This window comes from Thamnophis elegans, chromosome 6 (genome assembly GCF_009769535.1).
Source record: "Thamnophis elegans isolate rThaEle1 chromosome 6, rThaEle1.pri, whole genome shotgun sequence".
Lineage (NCBI taxonomy): Eukaryota > Metazoa > Chordata > Lepidosauria > Squamata > Colubridae > Thamnophis > Thamnophis elegans.
Genome location: NC_045546.1, coordinates 52,991,788 through 53,011,379, shown reverse-complemented (window position 1 = coordinate 53,011,379; position 19,592 = coordinate 52,991,788). Strand labels below are relative to the sequence as shown.

The 19,592-nt window shown below is 37.2% G+C and overlaps 1 protein-coding gene across 1 annotated transcript in view; it reads right to left on the bottom strand.

Moving 5' to 3' along the window:
• MORC3 (MORC family CW-type zinc finger 3) overlaps positions 1-19,592 on the bottom strand; it is a 46,001-nt gene that overhangs the window by 10,988 nt on the left and 15,421 nt on the right. The window contains exons 6-14 of the mRNA XM_032219642.1: positions 14,097-14,247; positions 12,455-12,586; positions 11,722-11,841; positions 7,080-7,177; positions 6,112-6,213; positions 5,889-6,011; positions 5,734-5,802; positions 2,110-2,152; positions 1,244-1,413 (exon numbers count right to left, since the gene is read on the bottom strand). Of these exons, the coding sequence (XP_032075533.1) occupies positions 1,244-1,413; positions 2,110-2,152; positions 5,734-5,802; positions 5,889-6,011; positions 6,112-6,213; positions 7,080-7,177; positions 11,722-11,841; positions 12,455-12,586; positions 14,097-14,247 (1,008 nt within the window). The remainder of the gene's footprint in view (positions 1-1,243; positions 1,414-2,109; positions 2,153-5,733; positions 5,803-5,888; positions 6,012-6,111; positions 6,214-7,079; positions 7,178-11,721; positions 11,842-12,454; positions 12,587-14,096; positions 14,248-19,592) is intronic.

Here is a 19,592-nt window from a genome sequence, read left to right as displayed (position 1 = left end):
CCTTCCATCTGTTACTGTTGCAAGCTGAAAGTTCTGTAAATCTCTCCCCCATCTCCCATGGCTGGAGACACTTAAGCTAATTAGTGACAAGTGGGTTTTTTTTTAAAGCAACTGCAATCTGAGAGTTCTGTAAATTACCACCCCACCCCACCCCACCCTCTGGACAGCTGTCTGAAGAAGCTTGAGGTGATTAGCAGTAAACGTGTGTGTGTGTGTGTGTGTGTGTGTGTGTGTGTGTGTGTGTGTGTGTGTGTTTTAAAGCAAATGCAATTGGAGGGCTCTGGAAGCATCCTTGGAGGCAATTTAGGCCCTAGGGGTAAGGCTGCACTGGAATCAGCTGATTGGCGGTTAGCAGGAAAGCATCTCAGTTCAGTTAACGATGGCAGCGATCAATTAATGAATCGGAGGAAACAGTAAATCAGATCTTTGTTCATTTAATGAACCATTTGATTCAATTAATGAATTTGATTTTAAAATTTTTAAAAATTGAGTCTGATTCATTTGATGAATTTTTTGACTTGCGAACCTAATGGACAAGCTCCAATAGGTTCGTACTTTGAGGACTACTGTAATTTTAAATTGTATTAAAATATGTGTGAGGTGTATTGATACATAGTTATGTGTTGTGGCCCAACAGGAGCCGTTGGAGCTGCCACCAGACTCCAACAGCGAGGGCCCCTATGAGTCGGCTCTGCAGGATGTGGAGGACCCTGGACAGGGTTCCGACTCCGAGCAGGGCGCAGAGAGGCTGGTTGGCCACCAGGAGGCGCCTGAGCCTTGGACCAGTGGGAAGGAGACAAGAGAGAGTGATCCGGACGCCAGTAGTGAGTTGTTCCTGGATGCCCGGCACCGAAGAGCTAATAGGCGTCAGGAACAGTTGCGCAAGTACAGGAGGTAATTGTACTCAGCTGGTGGTCATTAGGCTCCTCTCCAGACTATAAAAAGACTGCTTGTGTACACGCCCCTCTTGTAGAAGTCAACGCATTAACGAATGTTGGAGAACAGAGTTGTGAGCCTGGCAGGCTGGATTGCTGCCACGGCTTATCTGTGTTGGATTGCTGCCAAGGCTTATCTGTGCCAGTTTGCTGCCAAGGATCTGTCTGTTAATTAAATGCCATAACTTTTCTTTGACTCGGAGTGTGTTGGTGTGGGACGAGGGGGGTCAGAACAGTTATATATTGTGTAGAACCAGTAAATGATTGAAGTAGTCAAAAAGTTGCATTAAAAAAATAAATGTACTGACCTTTTTTCAGAATCTGAATGTGGAGAAGATACCGATGAATCTGATACATTTAGAGACCTGTTTAGAGGTGTATTTGAAGTTTCTACATGCAATCTTGAAATACTTTCATCCATTGCTGGCGATGTGTTCGACAAGGCAGATGTTGTTTGCAAATACATTTCATTATACATCTGTAGAAAATACATCATTTCATAACAATTAGAGAGGAATCACTTTTTCTCAAGGTATTTCCCTTTAAAGTGGTGATATACAGTATAGCAGGAACATTATACTAGGTCAATTACTTTTTTAAAATCTCAAAACTGTTTCAATTAGATGTCAAATAGAACATAAAATATTCAATGAATATATTAAATATAGATAGTCCATGACCTTTGACCATTTGAAGTTATGATAGCACCGAAGATATGGTGGTTGTAATCAGTCCTCAGAGTTCAGACCATCCCATCATCTTCTGGGCACATGATCACGATCTGAGCACTTGGCAACCGGTTCACATGACTGGTTGCTCTGCCCTGCAATCACATTGTTGCCATTTGCAACTTTCCTTGTGGCTTCACCAGAAAATCAGTGGAGAAGCTTGCAGGGAAGACCACAAGTTGCTGAGGACTCCCCGTGCATGTGCCCTCCTTCAGCCCCTCTGTGCTTGCACCACATTGGCCAGTTGTGCACAACTTCCCCACATTTCTCTCGCACCCACCCTGAACCAAATCTCTCATGCATCCCCTCATGCTTGCCCTGATTCCAATCCGGTTTTTGGATCAGTAACTTTATGGAGGAAGAACTTGCCTTTCTGAATGCACATATTCAATGATGGTACTGTTTAAAATAAAAAATAATACATTTTAATGTATTCAATTACATACCTGATGGCTATACTCCAGTCTTTTCCTTAATTTCTCTCTGTCTCTGTTTGATACAAAAAAATATTATATACACTAAAATATGCACTTAAACCTTATGATGCAGGAAAGTTGTGTTGTATTTTGAGACCTGGTTGCCCAACACAAGAACAAATCATTATTTCTTAAATGTAGGCACGCTTACCCAAAGGATAGGTAATTTCCATCAAAAGTAGTGTTTTCTGACTTGTGCAGTATTGCTAGGTCCACGTTTGAGTTTATTTTGTTGCAAGTAAATGTCTCCTTTCCAGATGGCTATTATGGGATGTGGTGTAGCAAGATCTTTCCTGATCATTGATAACTGCCCTTTAGGGCCCTTTTGTCAGGGAGTCCATCTCTTTTCTGAACTCATTAACATCTTAGGGACATGAATCAATTGATTCCGCTCCTGGAGTGGAAGGCTTTGTTGACAAGTCATTCATGACCTCTTATCTGGATTATATAACATGCTCTATACAGTGCTGTCCCTGGAGAGATTTGGAAACTTTAAATGGCAAGGCTGCACACATAGTAAAGAATGTTGGATAATTCAAGTAAATAACACCACTGCTATGTGAGTTGCATTAGCTACTAGTGTGTAGTCAACTCACTAGTACTAATGTACTAGTAATAAAATATGCCAGTTATCAGCTTTAAAATACTTTATGGCTTGAGGCTGGGTTACCTAAGGAACTGTCTTCTCCCAGTAATTTCTATCCACTCAGCAGGTTGGGTATATTACAGGTCCCATGAGCCAAGGAATGTTGGCTGACAGGGACCAGGAGACATGCCTTTTTTATGGATATACTAGAGATGGGTGGCTACAAATAAGTAAAAAACCAAAAAAAAATCTTTAACATTGTTTGCCTTTTTAAAAACTATTTATATATTTTCTTTAACATACATTAATACTTTATGAACAGTGTATTGTCTGGGTGTATTTGCTTAACATAATAATATATTAAACATAAACCATACTTTATAGCATTTTTCTAATTTCAATTTTTTTAACCAAGCATTGGTAAAATAAGTCCCATGTTTGAAAGTATTCTGTATCTTCTTTATCTTTTAACTTCAATGTCAACCTATTCATTTTTGCAGAGTCTAATTTTTTTAAAATATATATTACATCTTTTATGGGTGGTTCCTCATTTTTCCAATGCTGAGCATATACCATTCTTGCTGCCGTCAAGATATGTAATATTAAATATATATTCCCTTTTTTATTTTTCTGGTACTATGCCTAATAAAAATATTGCTGGTTATATAATCTATGTGCTGCTTTAACATTTTTTCTAACCATGTATATATTTTCGTCCACTGTTTTTTGTTTTTTTTTACTTTGCACATTTACACCACAAATGATAATATGTGCATGGTATCTGGTTACATTTCCAACATTGGGTGGACATGTTTTTAAACATCTTTGCCAGTTTTGCTGGCGGTAAATGTCACCTATAAAACATTTTATATAAATTTCCTTTATATGCAGTTGCCCTTATCAATTTATAGTTTCTATCCCAAAGTTTTTGCCATTTATCTAATTCTATAGTATATCCAAAGTTTTTTGCCCATACTATAATTGTTTCTTAACTTTGTCTGCTTCTATGGATGGACTATGTCTAAAAGATGTTAATAAAGGAATGATAGTGTTATTGCATAAAGCTGGTCCTGCCCAGTGCGCAGCACCCAATGAAACGCACACAAGGTGGAGATTGCAAGACTTTATTCTGCACAGATGGACACAGTGAGATCACTCCCACCAGGCCTGTATGAAGGCTATACCTTAAATAATACATTTTTATACATTTACTTGCTCACAAGCCCCATACGCCATCACCTAAGACTACCAAAGACCAATCTGCCTTCATTCCCTATATTCAGCAAATTGTACATATATTGTAGCATAATCATCATTTTAAACAATTCCCAGAATTTGCAACCCCCAAGTTCCCTTTTTCTATGTGGTTGCTTTATCCTATAACTACATTTGTGATTTGATCAGAGCAAGCATTCGTGAGGGTTTTACTGATAAGGTTATTTTCATTACCACTTATATTCTAGCAACTGATTGCAAAATATCTGCAAAGCTAAAATAAGACTTCCTTACAGACACTAATTTTTTAGGGAAAGGGATTTTTTGACCTTTACTTTAATAGATGTGAAACAAATCTTGCTTGATGCAGAAATATTGAAATTATAAATACTGGAATTTTAAAAAGTGTGGGTAACTTGACAGAGAAAGCATTTGAAATGAAACTAAGTGATGGGCCAAGAGAATAACCCAAATAAGGATAGTTTACTAGCTATACAAAAGTATAGTGAATGAAGTTTTAAAAACTACACAGGAAATATAGATGAGAAACTAAGAAAACAACCCGGATAATATCTTTATATTGGATTTATAAATGAGGTTTGTTAAAACCTTGTAGAAGTCTATGGGATGGGACAAAAAGAATTGAAAAAAGCTTAAATTCTATGACAATTTTAAATAAATTAAATATTAAGATTTCCAGAAGTATAAAGGAATATGAAGCTGGTTTATTTGGCAAAGCTTAAAATAAGCCATGTTTTATAAAATTCTTGTAACCCTACATGGACTTCTTGCTAACAGTACCAAAATGTTGATGTCTTATGGGATGGTTTATGGGTAGAAGAGATGTCTACAGGTAGTCCTCAACTTACAATCACAACTGAGCCCAACATGTTGTTAAGTGAGAAATTAAAGTGAGTTTTGCCTCATTTTACATCTTTTCTTGTCACATTTGTTAAGTTAATCACTGCAGTTGCTAAATTAGCAACATGTTTGTTAAGTGAATCCGGTTTCCCCATGGACTTTGTCAGAAGGTTGAAAAAGGTGATCAAATAATCCTGGGATACTTCAACCATCATAAACGTGAATCAGTTGTCAAGCATCCAAATGTAAATCATATTATAACTTTGAACAATCACTAAGAGAACTGTTATAAGTCGAGGACTATATAACCTTATAGGAGGTGAAAAGCCTCCTATGTTTATGAAGTATCATATTTATAAAAGATTGGAAGTTATTTCTTTAATACAAGAAGTAGATTATTACAAGAAGTAATAAATGACTATTCATTTAATGACTGTTCAAAGTTAGGATGGGTCTGAAAAAAGTGACTTACAACCTGTTTTTGCATTTATTACTGTTGGTTATACGATCAAAATGTGGGTGTTTGGATACTGGCATGTATTGACAACAGTTGCGCCATCTCAAGTCCAACTGCAGTCTTAAGTTGAGAACCATCTCAACTTTTTTTCCACTTTTTTCTTTTTGTGGCTTTGTGCCTTTTACTTTCTTTTTACTTTAGTTTCTTTCTGAGTTTAGTTTGCATTAGATTATAATCACCATAATTAAAATCTTCAAAGCCTACATAATCTTCTTGATCACATCAGTGAAGCATAGTTAAACCCTATATAATTTGCTTGAATTCTACATCTATCATAGAGGTGCAAATCAAATAAACCAATTTTACACTATGCAGAGTGAATATAATTTATGCTGACCATGTCTTTTCACATTCTAAGAAGTGCTTTTAAGATACATGAAAGTAAACTTCAAATTTCTTGTTGTTGAGTACTCACTTTTTTTTATGTGTTTTTTCATATGGTATTAAATCATCATCTTCAGGTTCTTCCGGCACATTGCAATTTCTAATTTTAAAAATTAGTAAGATATTGTTAATTTTGATGCAGCTAACATTATTCCTAAAAATGTTATTCATGTCTACCTATTTTACCTGAACTGAGGGTCAGGGTTATAGGAACAATACCATTTCTCTGGCAAATGTTCAATTCCATCTGGAAGCTTCCTCCATTTTAGGCAAATATCACACTGAACCCAGGTCTGATCAGGCCGTTTCCTGTAACAAATTATCAGTTATATAAAAGCTCAAAAAGTACAACTATAGTTTATAATTATTCAAGCCAAGAAGTATTATAGATTTTGTTTATAAAACTTACTGTATATCTTCAACTAATACTTCCAGAGGATATTCTGTTTTCTTTGCTTGCATCTCATTCCAATAATCATTAAGTTTTTCACCAAGGGCATGTATTGTACGTCTAATAAACAAGAAAGACTTTTAAAATTCATAATATAACTTAACATCAAATATAATTATCGCAGAAATGAAACAGAGAATAAGAAAGCAATGATTTGGACTCAAATGTCCAATGACTGAATATATTTGATGGCATATTCGTCCCCAGAGAAAAGGAGGCATTTTTTTTTCTTATTCCTTAGCCATCAGTGTTTTACCATCAAGTCATTGGTAGTATTTATTTATTTTGTTCCTTTAAGTCAGTTTTGACTCCTGGTGATTGCTTGGACATATCTAAGTAGTTTTCGGGGCAATATTTCTGGAAATGGCTTGCCATTTTTTTTATTTCTAGGGCTGAGAGAATGACTGGCCTGTTGGCTTCATGTCTAAGGCAACTCTACAACTCAGAGTCTCCTGGTTTCTTATCAGTGGCTTTAACCATTATGCCAAACTGGCTAATGAGAACTGGTTCTAATTAAAAGTCCAAAGCTCCCCCCTTCCAAATAGCCTTTCTGAAACATCTACAATATGTGCACTCATTTATACAAGTATGCAAATACATCTGAATAAGATAAATATGCAGTATGCTGGTCTCCCTTTTTTTACTACCACACATACAGGCAAGACACTAAATCATTTCAGAGTGGAAGGTTTTTTTTATCTGGTTAAGTACCAAAAATCCTGATAAAGCAAGGCTTCCATTTGCATGACATCTTCTACTTCTATGGAAAGTTAAATAGACACATCCTTGGTCTTTTACTCAACACAGAGAAGCTAAAGCCCATCAGGCATGAAGTTCAATTTATCCAGCTGGTGTAACACCTACTATTATAAATAAGAGTATTTAACATGCACTGAAACTCTTATACTGATAAAATAAACATTTACCTATATTCATTGGTATAATCAAAGTCCTGTTTATTATGAGTGGGTTTCAGAAAGTTGCATTCAATAATACCAATTACACCTACACCCATATTGTTTGCCTGTGGAAGAAAAGAAAGAAAATGCAAATATGTTTATATCTGTTTATATCTCAAAACCATTATAGTTGAACATTTATGTTCTTAAATAAGGTCTATGTTACACACATATTTGTATAACACAAATGTCCAAAATACACCTAAGAATTCTTTATGTAGTAAATTTAGTAAAATTGTTTAAAATGTTTTAAAAATAATTTCCAGTTTTTCACTTCAAAAGTTAAATAGTGCAGCAAGGTATGATTTAAATGGTAGAGAAACTAGGAGAAACGGTTAATATTCTAAGTCTTTTAAAAGTATACAAAACAAGGATATTTATACTATGTGAATATTTTACATTGCGACACGGAGCAGACAAATTGGTTTAGCCAGAATGAGAAAAAACAGGCCTCTCTGCAAGACATTGTATTTAGAACAGGAAAAAAACAGGGAAAAAATGGGCTGGTGAAATTCCAAGATCAATGTTTTAAACAGAAGCAATTAATTTTCCCAAGGTGTCACATAAGAAATTGAAATTGTAGTGGAAGACCAAACCAACAAGACAGGTGAAAGTACATAGGCACGCGCGCGTACACACACACACACATACATAAAATGGGGGGGGGGGAATTAGCAGTCGCCTTCAAAATAAAAACAATGCAGTTGTATTGCATGCGTAGCAAGCATTTATTTACATTTGATTTCTAATTTCCAATTGACCTCACATAGCTAAATTGACCTAATTTCCAATTGTCCTCACCCGGCCCATAGCCAAAGGGCTGGCTATGGCCTGGGTGCTGTAAAATGTCTGTTCGTTCTGTCTGTCCATCCACAAGTTTTTAGATTCATAACTCTATAATAATACTTTTGCAAAGTAGCTAACATACATTACATTAATTGGAATGTTTGTTTCAAATACTTCTTTAAGTCTAATTTCTGAGTCCATTAAAAGATGTTTATTACAGCTGCCTAAATTAAAGATTAACTCCACAGGAGAAAATATGCCATTAGGAATCCACCTACGTACTTGTTTTTTATAAAACTATTTATAAAAGTCTAAAACCATAGGATCCCTTACTGAAGTCAGTAATGTAGCAAAACTGTCTTGGGTATGATCCTAAAGAAAACAGTCCTGCCATACAATCATGTTGCTAATTCCAGGTTGGAGACAGATGTTACAAACAAAGAAAAACATCCTGACTGCCTCCTAAAACATGGCCACTTCCTTTTTGGGCAAATACTGCTTGCTACGGTATATTACAACCTACTGGCTGGTTGAGTATATTGCAGCTCCTACAGTTTGCAGATTAAAACGTCATATGTCCTTACGATTATAACACATACTTTAGGCTTGTTCAGCTATTGTTTTATTCTATAATTAAAGGTTGCATGTATAGTGAAGCATTTTTTGTCAATCTGATCTTACTTTGAAAACAGGAAAATGGAAAACAGCCGAATGTATTAAAGAATTTAATGACTTAATGTATTCAAGTGAATGGTATACCAAATATTTATAGTATCTTGTCTTTTTATGTACAATGAGAGCTTATGCACCAAAGACAAATTCCTTGTGTGTCCAACCACACTTGGTCAATAAAGAATTCTATTCTATTTATTCCATTCCATTCCACTCCATTGCTATTTTAGTAGAGCCAATCCATCTAACTGAGAGGTTTGTAAAGAGAAAAAGTATTCTCTGTGGACATAATCCTTTCTATAGAAGAAATAAAACATTGAAACCATAAATAGAAGATCAAAATCTAGGTGTCACAAAACCATAAATGCATGTAGTAAAACTGTAAATTATGGGAACCAGATAACTGTTTTAGAAAAGAATGGCAAGAATTAACAGAATTAAATATCCTCAGACCACCAAGCACAATTTTTTGGTGAGAAAAGTTAAATATTTTTGATAAGGGTAATCTATTTTTCAACACAATAGACATCTTGAACAATGGATAATAAAACTGAATACCTGAGATTCTGGAAATTTATTTTAAAACAGAACATGTATGTATTTCAGGATACTAGTACTAAAAATCAGAGAAGTAGAAATTATAGAAGGAAAGAAGTCCTATTTTACAAAGATTATTAATCTCTAATTTCAGTCTTCTTTCTAGAAAATATGTTTTCCTTTTTTCCTGTGTATTGTATTGAGTCTGTGGAGTTGAGCAGACAATGCATATATACATACATAGAAGCAAGCAAGCAAACAAAACTTAATCATTTTTACTATCTTATTCTTTAAAGATTCTTGGTGATTTGGTAGTGTATTCTATGTTATCTAGACCTGTTTATATAATGTGTTAAGGAAATTAATTGCTTTGCTTGTAATGAAATTAAATTTAAATAAAACAAGGCACGTATTTGGCCTCAGAGAATTTTCTTATAATGTTTGTATTTTATTCAAGAGAACCTTTCTCTCAAAATGATTTGCAATAAACCTAATACACCTAGCTACATCTTGGGCCTATATAGGCTCAATTAAAACAGTGATATTGAAAGGTATTCTTGAACAGATGCCACCACAATGAGAAATAGTAACAAAAAATTCAATTGTCACATGTAATAACTCTTATCAGTTTTAACCTCAGAAAACTTGGGAGAGCACCAAGATTTTCAGAATGTGGCTGGAGTGAAAAGAAGCAAAGAAGAATTCTTGACAGACCATAGAATATTTAATTTTTATATTTAAATACATATCAGATATTATACGTTTTGATTTTTCATTTTGTAATCATTTACTAAATCTAAAATTAACTTCTAAGAGAATGAGTTTCCAGAAATACTCTGTAAGTCGCAAAGAACACCTAAAACACTTTAAAACAGCCAGCCATCAATGTATTTAAGTCATTATTGACAGATAAAACAGAATTAAATGCCATCTATGGAATTCAAACAAACATCGCAAGTCTTGGTATTCATGTTCCAGGATGCATCCTGTGTGCTATGTTATACTAATAAGATTACTTGTGGCAACCCATAGATAGATCTTGCATGATTCTGTTCTTTTATTTTTTAGCTCAATTGGATTGTTTTTCCTATTATACTAAATCTACTTATAAATAAGTTAAATAGAGATGCATGAAAAAGTATACATATGTTAAGATTAGCAAATATTTTTGGATTGATGGCTATCTTGTTTTTCTTGGTTAGGATAACTTAAGCAAGACAGAAGAATTTGCAATACAGGAAAGTAAATGAAAAACAGAAGACAAAATTACCTTTCCACATACTGAAAATATCTTATTAAAATGTATGTTTTGTAAAATACACTAATCATTTAGGGCAGGTAACTGGTTCCTACAATTGGCACAAGTTTTTTGCTACCGGCCATGCTGACAGAAGGTAAAAGTACAAAATATCTGGAGCAGTATCATATTGTCTGCTCTTTGTAAAAGCTGGTTCATTTACCTATTTATTTAATTCAAACAATGCAACAATGACAGCTTACAAGATGAAAATAGCTATCAAAAACAAGTATCAATAAGAGACCAGGCTCACATTCATGTCCTCCCATTGTGGAAATTTACTCATCCCAACTGCAGTACCTGGGGAAATAGTTACATTTATAATGGATCAGGGGCATTCAAACATTGGGATGGAGAAGGTAAAATTCCAAAGGGCTGGTGCTGCCACAGAAAAGAGTCACCTTGGGGGCACTATTAGAAGGCACTATTTCAAGGAAAAGACCCAGAGTTGAGCTCAGCCTATTTGACTGGCTGGGATGGGCAGACGTTTTTAGAAGAGATGAGCTTGTAAATAATTTGGTCCCATGCCATACAGGTAATAAGCTTCTTAGCTTCTTGAACTGAAGGAGGACACAATCACAGCTTGTGATGTAGATATTGGATTACACACCAAAGTGCATCCTTAAATACCCGTCTTACTGCATTATAAAGAGGTAGAGGCTCTGCAGTAGTTAAGAAATGACTAGGGCATGATTGGCACTGGGCAGGGACTCCCAACCCAGGAACTGGCACAACCAAGACAAAGTTTACAAAGGCCCTCCAGGCCACAGCTACCATTTGCTTATTGAGCAGGGACTATCAAGATATTGAAGGAAATTTTTAAGAGAGTTTTAAAATAAGATTGATTTTAAAACTACGGGTAGTCCTCGACTTACAACCAGAATTGAGCGCAAAATTTATGTTGATAAGTGAAACATTTGTTTTTTCCCCCCATTTTATGTCTTGCCATATTTGTTAAATGAATCACTGCAGTTGTTAAAACACAGTTGTTAAGTGGATCTGGCTTCCCCATTGCTTGTCAGGTTGCAAAAAGGGATCACATGACCCTAGGACAGAGCAACCGTCATAAATATGAACTAGGTGTTAAGCATCCGAATGTAAATCACATGACCATGGGGATGCTGCAATGGTCATAAGTGGGAAAAGTGGACATATGTCACTTTCTTCAATGTCATTGTAACTTCAAATGGTCACTAAGCAAACTGTTGTAAGTGAAGGACTTCCTGTATTTTACATCAATTGTATTCTAAAAAATCTTTGTTATATTGTTAATTTGAAAATATACATATAAAATCATCTTATATGCATCTGTCTCACCTTTAGTTGATAACCAACTCTTTCATAAGCTTTGATTAACCTGTTTCTATGGTACATCATCATCCCATAATGATCTTTATTTCGGCAGTTGAATCCAAAAGTAATTCGTACTGTTTTGGGCTTATTTGTGCATGTTAAGAAAAATATGTGAATCTAACTTTTCTTAGCTGAAAATGATGTCACTTTAAAATGTTTTATAAAATTAGAACTTCATCAGTTTGCAAGCAGTCTTTTTTAAAAAAAATAAAATAAAATTCCTCTTAATAAAAAGCATTGCAAATGAAAAAAACTTATTTTACTAGGCAGCTTTAAGAACCTTGCAATTAGAATTATATATAAAATGATTTAATACAATAGCACATTCTACTATTTCTGTTTTTAGACCTCTGGTTTTCTACATTTACTAGATATATAGGAGACTGATGGGTTCAGAATAAGAGGATGCTTAAAATTTGAATTATAGGGGATTGAAGCCATTGTTTTAATCATAAATACATATAAACTTAAGTTCTGTTTTTTGAGGAAATTTCACATAAACAATTTATAATACCATGGGTATTTCAGTATATGTTTGAACAAAATCAATATAATCATAAAAGAGAACATTCCTGATCATTCCAGAAATAATATCATATGGCCTGAAAGTGGATAGAAAGAGAGACAGAGACTGAGATTTTGTTCTAGATTATCTTTTCGTAGTCAACATGCAATAGCCCACAGTCATAAAGGATACAGCCAAAAATTTTGGCTTGTAAACATCACGTTCTATATGGGCAAGACTTTTGGAAACCAACTGAGTTTGTACTTTTTGTCCTCTTATAATAATCTGCATCCTTGGCTTTAAATATAAAATACTGCAATAAGCCTGAAAAACAAATGAAAGTGTATAGTTATATCTTCCTCAAGTGCTGAAACCTTAAAAGAAACCAGAGCAATTAACAAGAACCCATTCATAATTATAACGCTCACAAAACATGTAACTGAAATTCTGTCTAGATCAGGAGTGGCAAATTCCAGGACCGCAGGCCAGATGTGGCCCGCAAGACTGGCCTAGAAACAGCGAAGAATTAGCACGCGGTGTCTCTGCCAGCGAAAACAGAGCTCGGGGGGTGGTGGTGGGGCTTTTGCATTTGAGCATCCAAGAAGAGACAGGAAAGGAGAAGGAAAGAGGAAAGACAAAGAAAAAGAAGAAAAGATGGGAAGAGAGCAAGGAAGGAAAAATAACGAAAGAGGGGAAGGAAGAAGAAAGGATTATAATGAGTGTGTGATGGTCTCAGGGAAGTCCTGCTTTAGCACTTGGCCACCACAGGTGCCCCTGATATGAGTCCCATGTCACAGGTTATGTGCTCCTCATGATGGATACTCTAGGACAGGCATGTGAAACTGACGGCCTGTGGCTGGACATGGCTTGTGCAAGCCACACCCACCCTGGCACCACAAGGGCAAAAAGTTTCCCGATACGTCACAATACATTCCACTGTGCAATCGGGTTTGACACCCCTGCTCTAGGAGCAAATAAATTAATTTACATATACAATTGTCAGACAATTTAAAATCCAGCCAGCCATAAAGTGGAACAGGACTATACTCGTAATCCACTATCATCTAAAATACAGTTATAAAAATGTAATTAAGAATGTAGGAATAGAGACAGACAATAATTAAATGTTCATCTATATATGTGAATAAAAAATGGCTGAATAAAAATGAGATAGTTATTCTGATAATATGAAAGGCACAGAAATCAAATTGTCAGTTCTTCAAATCACCAGCAACAGAAAGCTATCTAGGAATAATGGCAGCTTATTATAGTAGTAACACTTAAGACTTATATATTGCTTCACAGTGCTTTACAGCCTCTCTAATCTATTTACAGCTTCAGGATATTACCCACAACAATCTGGGTCCTCATTTTACTGACGTCAGAAAGATGGAAGGCTGACTCAACTTTGAACCGATGAGGATTGAACTCCTGGCAGTCAACAGAATTAGTCTGCAATACTGCATTTTAACCACTGCACCACCATGGCTGTATTATTACACTTACATCAGTTTTTGTTTTATCTGTTCATACTGCATTTTAAATAACTTTAGAAAATTTATTAGCAAAAATTATGAAACAGACTAATTGTATTATTTTATAGAAATAATTTTTAGAACAATTTTGCTTTGGATTAAAAAAGATTAGACACATTATGCAAAGTTTTTATCTCATTTTTTATTTCCTTCTTGAAAGAATCCTTCTGTTAAAAGAATGTCAATTAGATTCCACCTAAAAGCCAAATATTTTATACAGCCAATTACCAAGAAGTAAGAAATATACTGTGGAATATTGCACTGCAAGATATAGTTTAAAATATGAATAATATACCTACTCGTAATGAATAATCACTTTCAGGAACGATCTGGTCTTGCCTCTCTTGTTTTTTATAGCCTCTTTTTCCTGTTACTTCATCCAAATCTGCAGGAATTCTAATATCATACTTATCTGTATTGAAGTCAAATTCCGTTTGTTCATTTTTCTCTCTGTGAAAGCAAATGCAAAAAACTGAAAATAAGCAAGAATTACTTGTTTATATAGAATACAAATCCTTAAAAAAATCATTACAATAATTACTAACTATACACAATTCAATACCTTCACATGGAAATCTTAACAAAATCCTCAATAAAGTAATTATGTATTAGCTATATGCAGAAAATATGGAAAGTCATTTTTGCATAATATTTGGTAGTGTTCTGATCAAACAGAATTCAGAATGAAAGTTATTTATCTTTTATCCACAGGGATTATTTGAAATAAGCCTTTGCTTCATTTCTTTTTCATTCTATAACTACAAAAATAGGGTGGTATTATATGCTATGCTGCCATTTAGACAACATAGAGAAAATGTGGTCAAAAAGGTGATTATTTGTAAAGAATAAGGTAAAAGTAAAGGTTCTCCTCTCACATGGGTGCTAGTTGTTCCCGACTCTAGGGGCGGTGCTCATCTCCGTTTTAAAGCTGAAAAGCCAGCACTGTCCAAAAACGTCTCCGGGTTCATGTGGCCAGCATGACTAAATGCCGAAAGTGTACAGAACGCTGTTTACCTTCCCACCAAAGGTGGTCCCTAATTTTCTACTTGCATTTTTTACGTGCTTTCAAACTGCTAGGTTGGCAGAAGCTGGTACAAGTAATGGGAGCTCACTCTGTTACGTGGAGCTAGGGATTCGAACTGCCAAACTGCCGACTTTTCTGATCAACAAGCTCAGCGTCTTAGCCACTGAGCTACCATGTCCTTTGTAAAGAATATAAACATAAATAATGAAGACGACAATTTAAGCATGATTTAATGGCTTCTTAAACCCAACAAAGATCACAGGACCATTAATTTAAAAATAAGCCAAGAACTAATAGTAAAAATTATACTCCATTAACTATTGAAATGAAGCTTATCTCTCTTAATGCACAATGACAATGAACATTTAATGGTAATTTTCAGCAAACAATTAAAGCTAGATTGTTTTTGCATTAGGCATAGAGCAAGTAAACTCAACATCAACTAGTATGTGTATAGTACATGCATCCAAAATGTCATCAATATGACAATTAATTGAAAACCCTGTCAGCAATACCAGTGTAATTATCATAGTGCACAGCAGTCTTTGCATGGGACTAATGCTGTGAAAACAAGCATAATCTGAAGGACTGTCACTTGCCGATCACATATACATGACCCATCAGAGTGGGGAGGCAGGTAATGTTGTGGGTCCTATCCCTGAGGCAGATGCACCTGTTGGAACCCAGAAGAAGGGCCTTCTCCGTGGTGGCTCCCTTTCTCTAGAACATCATTCCCCCAGATATTAGAATGGCCCCCATTCTAATACTCTTCTGGAAGGCGCTGAAAACCTGGTTCTGACAGCAGGCCTGGGGAACCCAGAGTGGGATGGAACCCATTAAATGGCTCGTATGATCTGCTGTCGCCGGGGCAGAGGGTGATTTCTTTATATTATGCTATATTAATTTATTTGATTCTTTTTGTTAGTTTTTATTGTTTTAAATGTGGTCTTTTATTCTGTAAGCTGCCTTGAGTCGCCATTGGTGAAGAGGCAGAAATATAAATTCAATAAATAAATAAATAAATAAACAAATAATGCAGAGATATAAACAGCAACTATAATTTTATTATAGCAAGGGAAGTTATTGAACAATCTCATCTCATGGTGTCAGGGCTGCTTCGCTCAGTAACCAAGAAAGAAACCATTCAACTCCATTTTGCAGAATTAAAAGTACTTTTATGGTTATGAGTAGATAGTAGCTAGGCAAAGCAAGATCTGAGGCAAAAGAGCGTGTAATCATAGATATCAATATGTGACCCATTCCCCTTCCCTTGGTAACCCCGTCCCACAGTCCAATCCAAACACCCCACAGGTGTCATGTGGGAGACATCTTCAAAAATCATCATCAGGTTGGTATGCCGGACAGTTGGCCGTGGCGGCAACTGCTCTCTCTGCCACATGTGCAGTAGATGGTGAGATCAACTCCCTTTTTACAGTCACTCCTGCACAGAATGCTTCCGGCTTCAGCAGGTTGACATGAAACACTGGGTAAACACGGTTAAGGTATTTAGGTAGTTCCAGTTGCACCGATACAGGGTCAAGAATTTTACAATAGGAAACGGACCGACATACTTAGGACCCAGTTTCTTAGACTTCTGGGTGGTTTGGAGAAACTTGGTAGACAAAAACACACAATCTCCAACCCTGTATTCTCGTTGCTTAGTTCTCTTGTCAGCCTGTTTCTTGTGTGCTCAATGAGCAGTATCCAATGCCCTGTATGCCAAAGGCCAGATTTTGCGGAGTTGGTCACTCAATCCTGAGAGGGACAGGACTTGTGGCTTTTCTCGTGGTACCTCCGGAACAGGTACAAAATCATGGCCAAACACTACTTTAAATGGTGTAAAACCCGTGCTGCTGTGCACCGAGTTGTTGTAGGCCACTTCAGCATGAGGTAACAACTCAACCCAATTATTTTGCTGATAATTAATGAAACATCGGGGGTACTGTTCCAAAACAGAATTAGTCCTTTCACAAGCTCCATTAGTCTGCAGATGGTGGGCGGAGATTAGCCCCTGGGCGGAGCCAATCAACTTCAAAAACTCCTTCCAAAATAGAGAGGTGAACTGAACCACCCTATCGGAGATAATGCAGTCTGGCACAACATGCAGACAATACACATGTGTAATGAACAACTTAGCCAAGGTTTTAGCTGATGGAATTTTGGAACACAGAATAAAATGAACCTGTTTGGAAAACAAGTCCATAACGACCCAAATCATAGTATTTCCTTGACTCTCTGGTAATTCAACAATGAAATCCATAGATATTTCTTTCCACAGAGCCTCTGGACGGGCCACGCCTTGGAGCAGGCCCTGGGGTTTCCCTGGTGGGCATTTCACAGTAGCACATGTGGGGCAACTGGCCACATAAGACTCAATGTCCTTCTTCAATGATGGCCACCAAAATTGCCTTTTAATGAGATCCAGAGTTTTCACAAATCCAAAATGGCCTGCCATGCGTGAATCATGGGCCCATTGTAGAACCAAAGTTCTAATGGCAGGAACATACAATTTAGCTCCTAACCAAGGTAGACCATCTTTCATGGTACACTCATTTGAATGCTGTTTAAACCATTCATCGGACTCAAGGTCCTCCTTGAGTTTGGAGACGAGGTCCTTTGTGACCTCAAAATTAGAGCTGCTCTGGCTTCTGGTGGCACCAGAGCAGCGAGATTCTTCGCAGGGATGACTGGGTAAACCACGCTAAGCTTTGAGCTGTTGTATTGAGGGAGCCATAAAATTCTTTCCCCCTGGGATATACTTTAAAGTGAAATCGAACCTGTTGAAGTGTTGTGCCCATCGCATTTGTTTAGGAGATAACTTCCAAGGGGTCTTTAACGCCTCCAGATTCTTGTGATCAGTCCACACCTCAAAAGGGTGTTTAGCCCCCTCCAGGAAATGTCACCAGGTCATCAAAGCCCACCTGACTGCAAAAGCCTCCTTTTCCCATATAGCCCATTGCCGCTCCGTCTCAGTCAGCTTCCGAAAGGTGTAAGCGCAAGATTGTAGCTTTCCATTAGCATTTGCTTGTAGCAATACTGCCCCCACTGCAACATCACTAGCATCCTCCTGGACCACAAATGGCGAATCCATGTGCGGGTGTTTCAAAATTGGTTCAGCTGCAAACAATCGTTTTAGTTTTTCAAATGCGGCTTGACACTCCATAGTCCAATTTAAGGGTTTTCCTGGTCTAGGCTTGGCCTCTCCCTTTGATTTCAGGAGGTTCGTAATTGGGAGGGCAATGCTGGAGAATGAGGGAATAAATTGACGATAAAAATTCGCAAATCCCAAAAAACTTTGCAATTGTTTGAATGGGGGTGCCCATTCAGTGACAGCTTGGACCTTTGCTGGGTCCATCTCGATGCCATCATGGGAGATGCGATACCCAAGGTAGTCAATTTTCTCATGATGAAATTCACACTTAAGACAATTTTGCATACAGTTCCGCTGCCCAGAGTTTTCTTAGCACTGAGCGGACCAGTTTCACGTGTTCTTCATGTGTTTCCGTGTAAATAAGGATATCATCAAGATAGACCATCACGCCTTTGTAGAGCCCATTAATCAGTTGCATGAAAACAGCTGATGCCCCCTGCAGGCCAAATGGGAGCACCCGGAATTGGAAGCAACCAAGAGGGCAGTTGAACACAGTTTTCCATTCATCTCCCTCTTTAATCCTGACTCTGTAATAGGCTGTAATTTTCCTTTACCCAATTGGGCCAGCATATCTTTAATTAACGGTAATGGGTAGAGGTTCTGGACACAGACCACGTTAAGATTCTTATACTTGACACAAAGATGAAAGGAGCCATCTTTCTTTTCTCTGAACAAAACTGGAGCAGCAACTCGGGGTCTAGCAGGTTCAATGAATCCTCTCTGCAAATTTTTGTCAATAAACTTCCTTAACTCATCCATTTCATGGGGGATCATTGAATAAATCTGAGGTTTCAGAAGTTTTACTCTGGGAAGAATATCAATGCTGCAATCAGTGGCATGGTGTGAGGGTAATTTATCAGATGACTTTTCACTGAAAACATCTTTTAGGTCCCAATATTCTTTTGGGATTTTCTCCTCCCCCTCAATTTTTTCTTGCCCCCGGCTGCTAGGTTGGGGTCAGTGTTACTCCGTTTGGGAGCCCCCCCTCCTTCAGGGGGTGTAGCAGATCAGATGCGTATCCACCCTTTCCTCCAATTGATGTGTGGATTCCATCTGCGTAACCAGGGTAAGCCTAATATAAGAGGCCGGTCCATTCCTGGGGCTACAATAAAACTTATTGACTCTTGATGAGTTCCCATCCACATGTCTATTGGCTCAGTCACAAAATGGGCCGGGTTCCCTCCAGCTATTGAGCCATCCAACTGGCAAAAAGCAATTGGGGCTTTCAAAGTTTTTAGTCTTAGGCCCAATTTTTCCACTACTTCGGGGCTAACGATGCAACGTGTGCAACCCGAATCTAAAAGAGCCAGCATTTTCTCTTGCTCTTCAGTAGAGGGCACTTTAAGTTCCACTGGGATAGTCATGGGGCCCGATCGGGAGCTTACTAGACAATCTTCATCAGATTCGGTTTCAGTTTCCTCCGATGAGGAGGGTGATTCATCTTCCCCTGGGGCAGGGTGGATTTGCGGATGAGCCTCCAATGCCTTCATGGCGGTCTCCCTCCTCCTCCCAGGCGGTTTCTCTGGCCTCCTCTTCCCCCTAATAGAGGGCCTTGGGCTCATCTTGGTGCGGCAGTTTACTGCTTGGTGCCCCTCCTTCCCACAACTGGAGATGAGCAAC